This window comes from Melanaphis sacchari, unplaced genomic scaffold (assembly GCF_002803265.2).
Source record: "Melanaphis sacchari strain LSU unplaced genomic scaffold, SCAv2.0 Contig116_pilon_pilon, whole genome shotgun sequence".
Lineage (NCBI taxonomy): Eukaryota > Metazoa > Arthropoda > Insecta > Hemiptera > Aphididae > Melanaphis > Melanaphis sacchari.
In genome coordinates, this window is record NW_020270453.1 from 192,740 (window position 1) to 207,305 (window position 14,566).

The window sequence follows — 14,566 nt, forward strand, 5'->3', positions numbered from 1 at the left end:
ACTTCTTTGATGCATGAAACAAGTTTTTAACTTGGAAAGCAGAGTCTTATCATTTTTGGAAATTAAAAAAATTAAAAATTAAATAAATATAATTTGCATTTAAATTCATGCCCTATAATATATGTTTAACAGGTATGTATTGTATGTATATCCAGTGTCATTTTTTATCCTTGACGATCTTACAGAACTTCATTATTTTATCACCTAGCGACGAGTGTATTTACTAACACACTCATTTGTACGAAATTAACACATTTATGTGTACCACAGTTTAATACATTACAGACCTTTTAGCTACTGAACACATTAACTCACGAAATCAGAACGAGAACGCAAACGAATCCGATAACACACGTCGAAAATAATATACACATTCTAATACAGATCACGCAAACGAATCTAATTACACGCGACTAACATGGGTCGAAAAATAATGGGTTGCGATCCCATTGTTAAATTCACTATACCCGGAAGTACTGATCCGATCGGTGCCGAATGCTGTAAGATCACGGAATATGCCGTGGACCGGACGGTCCTAGATTGCGTGGACGGAGCGAAACCTCTCAAAAGTGTCCGGACGATGGGCTGCTATTTAGAACCCCGTACGGTTGATGGGCACATTATGGACAAGAAAATTCTTGATTACACCAACTCAGGATCGAGGAGTCCGGGGCCAGCGGCTTACTGCGTGAAGACAACGATTGGACCACGAGCAACTGATCCGTCGATCGAAAAAAATCCCGCGTACTCTATGCCAGGAAAGAAATCCAAATACGTAAGTAATAAATATCCCCGACACGATATAATGATGAAACTAATAATATAACGATTTATACACGTATAACACTTAAACTTACTTAAACAAACAAAATTATGTAGGTAATGGTCGACTCTGATGTGGCATGTGTGTGTATTCTAAGTTTAAAAAATATAGTTTTGTGCGAATTAAAAACCAAAGTTGTTTGTACCAAATTGTTGTAATTTCACTAAAAGATTAAGAATTATAGAGAAGTAATAATTATTTGTGCTTAAATTGGTTAATTTTTTAATGATTTTTTGAAAAATAAAAAACCTAAACTTTAAAAATGTACAGAACAAAAAAATTAAAAAAAATAAATTTCCCGTTCAATAATAGCAATAATCTAAGTATAGTATAGAAAATATTATTCTCTATTTTTCTATAAGAGTTTGGTGATTTTAGTATTAAAGCGTCTTCAGTATTAATTTAGGTAAATTTTATTTTTTCATTACAAATTACGTGTGGGTATTGTCCACTTAATGGGTTTGATAAAGGCAATTTTAATGAAACTTCGAGAAGAACTAACATTTTTTATCTTAAACATATTATGTAAGGAAATATTTTAAGCTGATATTAATTTATATTATGGTCCCAACAATGGTTGTTGCATAATGACGTAATTATATAAAAAATACCGATTTTGCATAGCAGGACAAACTTTTGAATAAATTAAAACGGGAAAATATACTTCAGAAGACTTACCAAACTTGCACAAAACATCGAAAAGAACTTTAAATGAGTTATATCGGTTTTTTGTTTTTTATTGTTAATACTCACTCGTTTTGTATTAAACAAATTAAAAAAATGTAATGAATCTTTATGAATGAATGATTTGGATTGTCATTTGTCTTTGAAATCGAAAAAGAAGTACTAAAAAAGTTTTAGTAAATATTTGGTAAAGTTTTTATTCTCGTAAGTTTATTTCGCACAAAACTATTTTCTTGAATTAATTATAGATATTTTGGAATTCTCTTATAATATATTTTAATTTAAACAAGTTAAATTTTTAAACAGACTATTCTTGCAGCTGCAAACTTATGTGATTTATTATTAAAGGGTTCAATATTTTTTTAAATAATTTAAAGTTATTACGAAACAACATTTTTGAGAAATGATCATGTTTAATATTTTTTATTTCTTATTGTTGTATACTTTTTTTGAATGGCAGTACATTATATTTTTTATTTAATATCTTGAAGCCAAATATTTTTTTGAAATTTTAACGAATCAGTAGTTAATTAGTTTTACTTATTTTTATAAGTGTGAAATTAAGATCAACAGAGTCATTAAGATGCACCTTATAAAATGTTGTTTTAGGACTTAGGACTGTTAGGTAGCCAAATTCAAAGTTTTTAAGGACAATTTGACATTTTTAAATTTAATAATTTTTATGAAACACTGATAGCTTATTTTTAGGGGTAATTAAAGTAGGAGTAACTTCAAAAGTTATTGAGTGATTGTTACTGTCACTGTTGATTTGAATTCTTCGATTAATCATTGTATAATGTATAGAATTAAAGACGTTTTTTAATGAAGACATTCTAATTTGGTAACCAAGATTACCAAAAATAATTTTAATAACGATAATATTAGAACGTTAACAGAGATTCGTATTTTTTTGTTTTTCTGGGTTATTTTAAAAAGTATTGAGACATTTCTACCTTTGAAATTAGACGTGTTTTTAAGACTAATGTGAGGAAATGGGCAAGGAGTAGGTATACACGTTTTCCATGCGTGTAAAATATACGCAGCAGATAATATAGCCTTTTGCCTTGGTAGCTAGAACAAAAAGAAATCTCTGAACAATGACACGAACTTTTTAATGGGAAATGCGAAAATGGAACTAAATATAGATAAGTCCGTGTACAAATTACACGTCTAGATCCGATTGGCTATCAGAATTAACCTCTCTCGAATTGAAAGATCAGAGCATTTTTTTTTTTTTTTATACTCCGGTAGGAATCTCAAACTTTTGTATCTACTCGCAAAACGTGCTTATTTTCTCCCCGGAAACGGTAGTATAATAATCGTTTATTCAGAATAATTACGACGGAGTTCTATCGAACACAATACACACAGGTAGAAATTAAAATCGGGCTTAGCGCTGTTGGTTAGTAGTTACATCTTCGTCGATTGCACCAGTACAAAGTAACTGCGTGTATTCGCAGTGCGCACATTATTGACACCATTGCCCGTTAAGTCGCACTCCGAGTAGATGACAGCTGTGACCGCGGTCGGGCGAGATATTCACATCCGTTTCCGGTTCTATGACGTGCGCACCACTGTTGCAGGTGTACGCGCTCGGCCCGGGCCCGATGTACAACCCCACCGGAGTGTACCGCGTGGGCCGCGACCGAGTGCCGGGCGGCCCGTTCGGCCTGCGCGTGCCGAACGCCGGGCTGGCCGGCGGCCCCGGCCCCGCCGAGTACTGCGTCAAGTCGTCGCTGTCGACGGCCGGTCACCGGATCGGGCCGCGGCCTTGCCCGCCGAACATCGAACGGCACTGCGGACCGGCGCCGAACGCGTACTCGCCGTCGTGCCGGAACTGCCGGCTGAGCACGACGCTGGGGCAGCGAATAGTTCCGTCCAAGGTGTGCCCGACGCCCGGCCCCGGACACTACGAGACGCCGGCGGCTGACCTTTACCTGCCCGGCAGGTTCTCGTCCGGCAAGACGATTGGACGGCGGTTTGCGGAAAGCCGGAAGCCCGAGATGCCGGGCCCGGCCACGTACGACAGCAAGCGACCCAAATGTTGCACCAAATTCACGTTTGGAGCGAAGATACCGGACACGGTGCCCGCGTTCAGCGTCACCGCGGACAATCAACACTACAGGTGTTGAACACACCGTCTCCGACCCTATCCGGGTGTGGCGGTCGAGCGACGGTGTCTTTAAAAACCACCGGCAGCACCGTGAGACGGTGATACAAAAAATTGTATAAAAAAAAAAAAATAAAAATAAATTTTTATTCGGTATACAACACCGCCGTTAGGTTCGACACTGTTCAGAACTTTGTTAGCCGTTATTGTATTCCGCCACACATTTAAAGGACAAAATCCAGTGTCCTCGAATGTAATCTGTGCGATGATCAGTTGTTCTGCTTTAAAATTGTACAGTTAGAATATTATTGGATTTTGTGATGGTTTATATATATATATATACGAAAAATATACAAAACCGATTATTCTCCGCGGTCGAAATATGGTATGTAATTCAATGAAACAATAATGTTCAAAACTATAAAACACGAAAAAAATGAGAGTGTATCGCATAAATAATAAATTTGTTACTAGTTTATGATCTAGAATCATTTATCATAAATATAACAGCAGTATGTGTGTAATAATTGACCGATAACCACACGTTGCCGGTCACCATTTATTGGTGTAACACTTTGCAACCAAGAAGATAGTACGTATGTTGTTATTTTACATAATTTCGTATAGCCATTAGCCATAGTAGGTAATAGCTGGTATCAATAACCAAGTTCGTTACCTGCAGTTTCTTTATGATGGATAACTCTGATTTTAACCCTCTCCACACTACATCAATTTTTCACAATCCTATACCTGCTATACCCAATAAATTTTCGCATAAACAACAGCAAATGTACTATTTACTAAAAAAATATCAAGCCATAGTATTCAATAGGTACAGTCAAAGATGTCCTCACCAAATAGAAATAGATTAATATTATTTAATCAATTTACCACACCAAAGATTATTTATAAAACTATAAAATTCATCTCACACATTTTCAAGAAAATTTCAATATATACTGATTTTATTACCTAAGATATACTTTTATTTTTACCAAAATTTATATTTATTTTGTTTGTATAAAATGTTCTGAAAACATGAAAAAAAGGCAGTATATGCTTAATTAACTGAATTTTTCAAAAAATGGAAAAAAATACTTAATTAAATTAAAGTATATTATACAATGATAGAAATACTGTTTTTCGATTTTGAGTGAAGATCGTCAGTCCATATTAGTTATTATCAAGTTTATTTAACGATATTGTTTTCGATATTGCTATATTAAAGTACTTGATTTATTTTACTATTAGTATGACAATAGATTGATTTAATTTTCACAGAAAATATTGCATTTATTATATTATAAATATTTAATTAATTTAATAGAAACATGTATACCTATAATTAATTATTGTTATTAACTTTTGAATCAATACTGCCTTATTAAAGAACAGAATAATGCATGAATAGGTTCGTGTTAATAATGCTTAAAATAGATGACAATATTTTGAAAATATCACTGTGTATACAAAGTATAAATGTATAATATAATAATAAACGTAGTTTCAGTCTTCAGAAATAATATTTTAAATTTTTAAATCACAAATAAATATTTAAAATTGTTATTTTTAATTTTAATAACTGATTTTGTTTAAACTTCAAATGTTTATAGAGTATAGAGTGCTGGCTCAAGGATTTGCGGGGGCACGGGGCCTTGGTGCAAAATAATTTTTTAAATAAAAAGGTTTTCTTTCTAAACATTTAACAAAATACATAAAATGGCTATTGGCACACTTAATACTAGGGCTCCTTGATAATGGCTTAAATAAAATTGTTTAATGAATACATTTTCCTGATTTCATAAATTTATTATACTTCTAACGTGTTTTTCGCATATATTTTGATTATTTTTCAAGCATTTAGTCCAAAGCTTTAGTTATTAGTTATTATACTACAAATTTAGATTTATTCACCATAGGCTTAATATTAGTAAGTTTTTTTAGAATTTAATTTCAAACTACACTCGGGAGATTGAACGTGGTCTATAGTCTATACCAGGGGTTGGCAATTAAATTCTATAGAGGTCCAGAAAATAAAAAAAAAAATTTCGATGGCCAGTAAAAACTCAGATATTAGTTAATAATCGTTGTGTTATTTTAACTATTATTGTAAATAGCAATAAACGATAAACACCGTCGTAATCTCTAAATATATCATAAAATAGATAAAATATATATTATGTGTGAAAACCAGCATTATTAAAAAAATAAATATTTTTTGTGGTCCAATATTTTTCCTTCACGGGCCAGACTTGGCCCGCAGGCCGCCTATTGTCGACCACTGGTCTATACAATATGCGTTTTACATAGGAAACTTAACTATACACATTCCCACTAAGTAATTTTACGATTTTATAGAGATTTACACCAAGATGACAAAACTCGACAGAACAACTTTGTGATTGCAATTATAATGAATATAAATACCTACTAATTCGGAATAATAAGACACAAATCTAATTAAATAATAAATTGTTAAATAAAATCCATTATAATAATCAAGAGTCTAATGACAAAAATAGTTACTTACCTACGTAATTAATGTTCGCTAGTAGAACTCGTTATGGAATATGAATGCTTGTAACAAAAAGGAAAAACAAAATAATAATAGTACTCAGTATCATTAATAATGTGTAAAATACGATGTTTACAAATTACGAAAAAGATAATTAGCTGATTAAGTAATATGTGACATCGACTCAGATTAAATAACGTTACAATGATATTAATAATCGGGTGTTTATATTTATAAACCAATATTCTATGTTTTCCGAAATAAAAATTATAAATAATAGTAGCTAATAAGTAATAAAATATGATAACAATATTATAATATAGACAATTATTTAGCATGTTCGCCATGCTGCATTGTGATTTGTGATGTTTTGTCGCCGTCTGACACTGTGGTCCGTCGACTGTCGAGCACCACTACATACAGGAGATTTAATAATAAAATGTAATAATATAATACTCAATAATATTTTTAATAAAATTAATAATAGTCATTATTTACTATAAGCAGTTTAAGCATTGATTATAAATACTTTAGTAGTACCACACAGTTAATTATTTTTGGTTTTATTTGTGTGAATTTAGTAAGGTAAAAGCGTGGGGCCCGGTGATGGGGCACACCTCGTCCCCTCTCGAGTCGGCCCTGTGTCTATATATTCTTTTTGATTTTTTTGATTATTGTATGAACTAATCATGGGAAGCCTAGTTTAACATTTTCAAATTTTTAGCTATAAAAATAGAATACTTAATAAATTATTACTAAATAATTCGAAAATTTTCGTGATTTTGTCAAAATTTCGATTTCAACTGGTTATAAGAAAAAAATCTTTACCGTGTATATTTAATATTTTTACGCAAAAAAAAACCTATTTGGAACCTTGTATTGCATGTTTACACTTTTTGATAGGGTAGAATTGTTTTTATTAATATTTATAGAAACATTTCAAAAATAGTTAAAATATTTTTTTAATAATTTTATGTAAGTATAAAAAAAAATCTCAATGTAAACAAAGATGAAAATGTCAAGCTTTTACGTCTGTTTGTTTTTGAAACCCAGTATAATAAGAAAATTTTTATTTCATTTAATATAAAGAATATATAATTTTTTCAAAATTTATCAGTTCCGCGTGAACTGTGCGCGTGCATTTATTCGACTCTCGATAACTATGCTCGTATCTGTACTAATGTATAGTAATCAACAGAAAACGTACTAACTTGTGATAAATTAAGTACTACTCTACTTTCTTAGGTGTACCCATAATAAAATTTTATCAATAGGGACAGTAGGGTAATATTTTATGTATTAATTAAATTAGAATTTACAGAATATACTGTTTTATTTTACAAAAGTGTGGCTCTTACGTAAACAGCCTGAGGCACCATCCGTTCGGCGCCCTTTGTTCTGACAAAAAGATAACGCAATTATACCGCTTAATTATTCTAACAGAACTGTATCCCCAATTAAAATTATTAACAACAAAGTTGTTAAATTAACTAACCAAAACAAACGCGTTTTATCTGCCTCACCGGCATAATCGTCTACAACAAAAAGTATGTTCGAGTAAAAACTCGAAGGAATTTACTGCCCCCAATCACTTCTCCATTCTCTTTACACTTGAACCAGAAATTAGTTTCTTATGATCATCTATTTTTTTATGACACTTCACGGACTATTAGATTTATAAATTTAGGCGCAATTACACACTACTAATAATACACTTAAGGCAATCTTGCTTTCATCTTTATTTGTTAAAGGCGTCATCGATTTTTTTTACGATTGAGAAATAGCTTTATAGAGGAAATTGGCCAAAATAGCTTCTCTTATAAATCTACATAAAATCATCAGAAAATACAAATAGAAAATTCCAACAACTATATAAAATTAATCTGCTTCCTAAAAGGAATCAATACACAATTATATAGACCTATTAACTCCAATCTGAAAAACCAATGAGAATAGTTATCAAAATCTTTCCATCTCAATAACTGACATAATATCAGCAATCGAAAGATAGGAGTGATAGGACACTCCGTCAAAAGTGTAATTAATATCAAAAATGACCAAACCAAAATGCCACTCTCCCTGTTCTTCGCCTTGAAATGTGTAATTCTTATAATGTTTAATGATTTTACAAATATTTAACATCGATGGGTTTTATAATGTTTTATAGATATATTTCTTATAACATTTTAAATAATATTTTTAAAATTCCTTATTTAAAATAAAACCAACACATACACAGGCTTATTGCACTAATAATTAATGAAGTATGTGCTATAATACGCCTAAAAAAGTTAAAATATGTGTTGCATAAATTACAAAATATATTTTACAGAATTAAAAAAAAAAAAACCCATAATATGATAATAAGTATTGAATACCATTTACTAATATATTTTTTTTAATACGAGACCATAAATTCCATTAAAAATCATATGACACAAGTCAATAATAGGTTGATATTATATAATTTTATTCAACATTAATTAATAATTTAAAGTGATAAACAGCAACATTTGGAAAAAAATAAACACTAAACCTTAAATCATGAAAAAATATGAACTGCATATTAAACTATTATAACTTATAATTTTTATAAATGGATTCACAATAATTGATCCTGCTATAAAATTTTAATGTATTTATTAAGCACAGTCACTAATATGAAAATACAAAAAGTCTTAGTTATAAAGTTCTAGAATAATTATTTGTAATATGCCAGCCATTTGATATTTGGATGTCAATTAATTAAACATAAGAACAAGAACAAAATTGTCGTAAGTTATGTAGATTATAATATATTATATTATATAATATATTATTATTAAAACGTATTGAATACGCAGGAACAATTGAACAGCCGGACACATGCCATGGTGGCTATTATATTATGCGGACCGTAGACGAATTGAAACCACTTCACTATAAATTATATGATATTATATTACCTATTATACCAAATGGTTTGTTTCTCATTGACTAGACCGATTCAATAGCGCATAATAGAAACAACGACTAGAAATACCTCGACGTTCATTAGTATACAGACGAAAATATTTGTATTGTTAGTTTTCGTATATTATAGGATGGTTTAGTGAGAAAAAAAAATCAACATTATCGATTAAAAACCGACCAACCGGTTGCTTAACATATTATGAAGAGGTTCAAAAGAAAGAAAAAATAACCAAAAAAATTGTATATTATACAATTATTGGAATAATCCGTCTGTATATAATTTTTGAAAAAAAAAAAAACTCAAATTCTTATTATTGACTTAATTTTGTTTATTACTATCTGTTATTTTTGTTTCATTGTACCAAATAATTTTAAAAACGTCACCTTGAGTTTAATTTTTAAAAATGTATTTCGTTGAACCGTAATGTATATCGGTACCTTTAATATTATAAGCAACAAACGAAAGAAGTATATGTGAACATTACATACAATATATCTGTATACATAATTTTGGAATTTTAAACAGAAGACATGTTTTGCTTTGTTCAGATTAATAAACAAGGTACTTATTTACTTTATAATTATTAATTATAATAGCATATATTCATATTATCGATTTAGATTTTCATCAGTGAACATGATAAAATAGATTTTTTTCCATCCATATTCTAATAAATATAAATTAATGTAACAAGGTATGTGTTATTAGTGGTTTTGAATTTTTATGTAAATATCCGTCTTTATAAATACAATTAATCAAATTTAACAAGTGTAAAATTCATTTTAAAAGATTTCCAACATAACGAGAACTACAAATAAAAATTAAGAATTTAAATATTATTTCAAATTTTCTTTTTCTTAAATCAAACTTTAATTATTTATAAACGATCTTATATATGTAACTATTTATATAGCTAATATGGCTGAATTTTTTTACTTATTTCTGACAGTGTATGAGTTGTTTTCGTTCAGTATATTCCACTACGACTGTTTATATGATAATTTTTAAAGTTCTATTATGTTTTTATTGTTAAACAGCATTTACCACAATGCACTGTACTACATATTATAGTATTTACGCTAATATGACGCTCCGTGACTCATAATTTATTCATGAAAATGGTTTTATACGGGACAAACTTACAGAGAAAGTATTTACAGTAGCTTTGTAAAATTTTTACAATACACAGAGAATAATTTTTTTTAATAACATACAGACATTTCAAATCATAATCGTAATTATGTTTTTTTTATTAGCTTATTGTAGACTATAGTAAATATTGATATAATAAATAAATAAATAAATAAGTAAAAAAATGGCACAAATAAAGTTACCATTTATGTAGTGTAAAAATTAAAAAGTTTTCTATTACGAGTAGGTATAGACACTCAAAGCTAAAATTTCCTTTTATAAACTCGTTAATCATTCTCACAACTTAGATTTTTTCTTAAAATAGGTAAAATGTGTTTACACATAATTTCATTATTACACGACAATTATTATTTGTTATGAATGCCATCATCTTGAAATATTTTGATTTAATATTTAAATATGTTTGAAATTTTAATTTTTTCAAAGTATTAATAAAATTACCTAATAAAACCACTAAAATATTGGACGTGAGTAAAACAATATGTCAAAAGTATCTTAAGTTGTATAATTATGGTAGTTATTGTAGAGGCAATAAAAAGTAATGAACATTTTTTTAATTTATATGTTATACTTTATACTATACTAATATAATATAGGTAAGTAGTATTAATTTTCAACCGGAAGAATCGCGTTCGCCTTGATGGTCATCAGGTGATTAAAGTTATCAGCACATAAATAATTTATGCATGTACAAAACAAAGATATTTTTAGGTGTAGCAAAAAGATCAAATTTTAATTTGGAACTTCATTTGGAACATTGTGTACTTAAACCGTCATTGATATTTTCAAAATTTTCATCGAAAAATGTATAATGTACATTCAGGTTCAATTCCAAAAAATTAACACAAATTATCATTTGTATTAAAATATTAAAAATAAACGTAGTTTGAACACCTGAAAAATATTCAAAACTAACTAAAAGCATGAATTCCGTTTAAGTTTATGTATATTTAGAGTAACGTTTACGATTCGTTCACCAGCACGTTGCACTATATGGAGGTGAATGCCATATGAGCACACGTTCTTTCCGACCACTGCACCTAGAATTATATTATTATATACTTGCTACGCACATTAGGTACATATTATTATGTACACAAATAAAACGAAAATAAGGTTACCGGCCGCGTGTACACGTTGCAACGCATAATGCGACTCGACTGTAATAAAATAAGTAGGTAGATAATTTTAATGACGTACCATATTATTGAGTGTCTGCATATATATACAACTTACGACGATTTCGGAATATATTATAGGTACCCACCTAAATTATTCGACAAACGCGGTACACGTTTTAAAAGTAAAAACCTTTAAAACGTCGTGCACTCAAGCCTATTTAGTGAATTCGAATATATTTTAATAAACGCGTTATTAATTATTTACAGTTATATTATATCGTGCGCACATGCAGTATTTTATATGCAAGTATTCGATGTGTTTGTTTCGACGTATTTTATTGACTATTTTTCAGTTCACATTTCAAATCTCCCACTAAATCGGTGTATATATCATACAAATATTGCATATTAAGTATGCAGGGCGATTAGTTTTTTAATGAATTGTATAATTTATTCAAATTATTATTTTTAGAAATTTCAAGCGTAAATACTTCAGGTCAGTCAAGTACCATTTTTCTAATATATTTAAGAAGTTTTATGCGGTGGCAGCGCAAATGTCTTTTTTAATTATGAATCATCCTATTTTATTGTAAATAAAATGAAATTGTTGATGTACATAGTAATACAGTATATATGGTATAGTCAAAGATGTAAATTAAGGAATTCACGTTAATGACTAGGTAATAACGATATTTTAAATCAAATTATAGACTATGTACGATATTGATAATAGAAAATAATGTCAATATACTCATTATTTTCAGGTAATGATGTATTTAGCAATATTTCTCTATACAATGACGATAATTCTGAACCTCTCCCGATCTAGACAAAAAAATTATTCAATTTACAATTTTTAAAATAAAAAAAAGGTGGGCGGTCTTCGTTTGGAAACTACAGTTTGTATCGCTTCCAAAGGACAATCCTTAAACAGTTCAAAAATCTTATCGTATTTGTTTAAAATATCAAAATAGTTCAAGTAAAAGCATTACTAATGCGAGTGAGGGTGGGTGGGTGGGTGAGTATGCTCGGTGAGTCGCTCTGTATGTATCATTTATATACCTGTACGATTACTATATGCAAATGGGTACACAAGCTTTATGATTGGTTGCTTGAAATTGCTTCATTAATGAACATATCGGTACAGGTACTTGAATAAAATATTATATAGTTATAACTAGTAAATGAGACGGCGAGGCGGTGGTTAGATATCGCGGTAGTAGTTACTGCAGTTACATAGTTTAGGTAGAGGCACCTGTACGGTTTTCATAAATAATTCATTAAAAAACAACGGTGATAAATTTAAGCGATCGCTTTTACGTAGGTAAGTATACACGATCGTGAGTATCCAGCACGCTCTTGTATCATATTAATACGCGCACATACGTCGCACGGGCAATAGGCGCATATACGAGACTATATAATATTGTATATTATATATGATACGTATATACAGGCACACACGCATGTAGGTACCTATATCTTAAACGCGCGTGCACTGCGTATATTGGGCTTAATAATATTATTATGTTTTTTAACTCGTATCAATAAAAATGTAAAATAGCTTTCTCGTCCCGTTTGTAAATATACTTCTCTCTCTCTCACACACACACACACACACATATATATATATTTATATATATATATATATATATATATATATATATATATATATATATATATACACATTATATTATATACGTTATATGTAAGACTGCACTCGCACGTTATTGGTCGTCGTCGGTTACATTTACGAGTAAACTTCTATATACTATATAATATGCATGTCTGTGTGTGTACAGCTGATAGGTGAGACGAATAGAGTGTATATATGTATTACAATATGACCTATGCAGATGACGGTTTTTTTCCTCTTCTATTTCATGCGTATATTATACGATTTTGAGTGTGTACACAGGCGAGAAGCATGATTGTCGACGTACACTGCAGATACGATGCGTACCTATACCTATATTAATAATAGGTGCGTAGAGGCATAAGATAATAAGACCCAACGTCTTACTTGTTGGCGGGAGCAATCGAAAAAAAAAATGTCTATAGCAAGCGAAGAGAATATAGGAACCATTTTCCACCAAAGTGACTATCATGAACCGTTATCGCCGTGAATGTTTTTCACTTAAGGTTATAACAGGTATTCCGATTATCGCAAAAAAAAAAAAAAAAAAATGATAGTTTTTTATAATCCATAACAGAATTCTTTTTGGTTCTTTCTCGCGTTAAGCCGTTTGCCGTATGATTTCGAGTTGACCCAACAATCAACAATGGTTGAATCTAATCTAACCCAGTGCATTAAAATTAATAATAAGACTTTTAAACTTTTATTTTTCTTAGAATAAAATTCCATTAAAATTGTTTAAATTTTTTAGATGGGGATAAGTTCCTTAATGTTTAATTTTTTTTAACCTATTAGCTATTCGAATATGTACCTATTAATATTAAACGATAGTATAATAGTATGTGATTCAATTAAAGTTATTAAGGAAATGGTAAATTTTCCGAGAAATTGAAAAAAAACTTTATCAGCACTTATGTTTATATATATATATATATATATATATATATATAATATATATTCCTTAGCAGTATTAAATATTCATATATATTCTACGTAGGTACCTATAATAAACGTAATTCTATCAAAAGTAAGCGATCTCAAAGGCTCGGAACTTAACGCACTTAAAAAGTACTAAATGTACATGCACTTATGTGCTTAAAATAGTACAAATATACTTTAAAGATATGCACTTACTATTTTTTCTATTTACAATATCCATAAATATAAATATTATTATATTTTAAAATTTGTACAAATTGTTTATTAATAAAATAGAAAATTCTATGTTTACTAGGGATTTTAAAACACGATTCAATAATACCTAATGAAAACAAACATGAGTTATACATTTTTTTTTATTGTCAAATTTTCAAATATTTTTATAAATATACAGGGTGTCCCGCGAGGATTTACCCATTGCGATATCTCCTGAAATAATGGACATATCATAATTCTGATTTTTTAATAAGACTCACAGGAATAAGAACTACAAATATTTTATGTTTTAATTTATTTTAATGTTTTGGTAAAAAAGTTAAAAAATATATTTTTTTATTTAATTATTTTCAAAAAAATCGAAGATAGCCATTTTGTAGAGTTAATTTTTCTGAAAATATTGACGTTTCAACATTT

General features: G+C 29.6%; 1 protein-coding gene across 1 annotated transcript; it reads left to right on the plus strand.

The window, feature by feature from the left end:
• Positions 1-418: 418 nt before the first annotated feature.
• On the plus strand, positions 419-3,639 carry LOC112603940 (outer dense fiber protein 3-like). Its single transcript, XM_025352766.1, has 2 exons — positions 419-775; positions 3,091-3,639. Exons 1-2 carry the CDS (start codon positions 419-421, stop codon positions 3,637-3,639), a joined length of 906 nt encoding a protein of 301 aa, XP_025208551.1.
• The last annotated feature ends 10,927 nt before the right edge of the window (positions 3,640-14,566 follow it).

Coding starts and splice junctions, on each gene's coding strand:
- LOC112603940 (XM_025352766.1), top strand. CDS start 419: ATGGGTCGAAAAATAATGGGTTGCGATCCCATTGTTAAATTCACTATA. Junction 776..3,090: donor CAGGAAAGAAATCCAAATAC/GTAAGTAATAAA, acceptor CCACTGTTGCAG/GTGTACGCGCTCGGCCCGGG.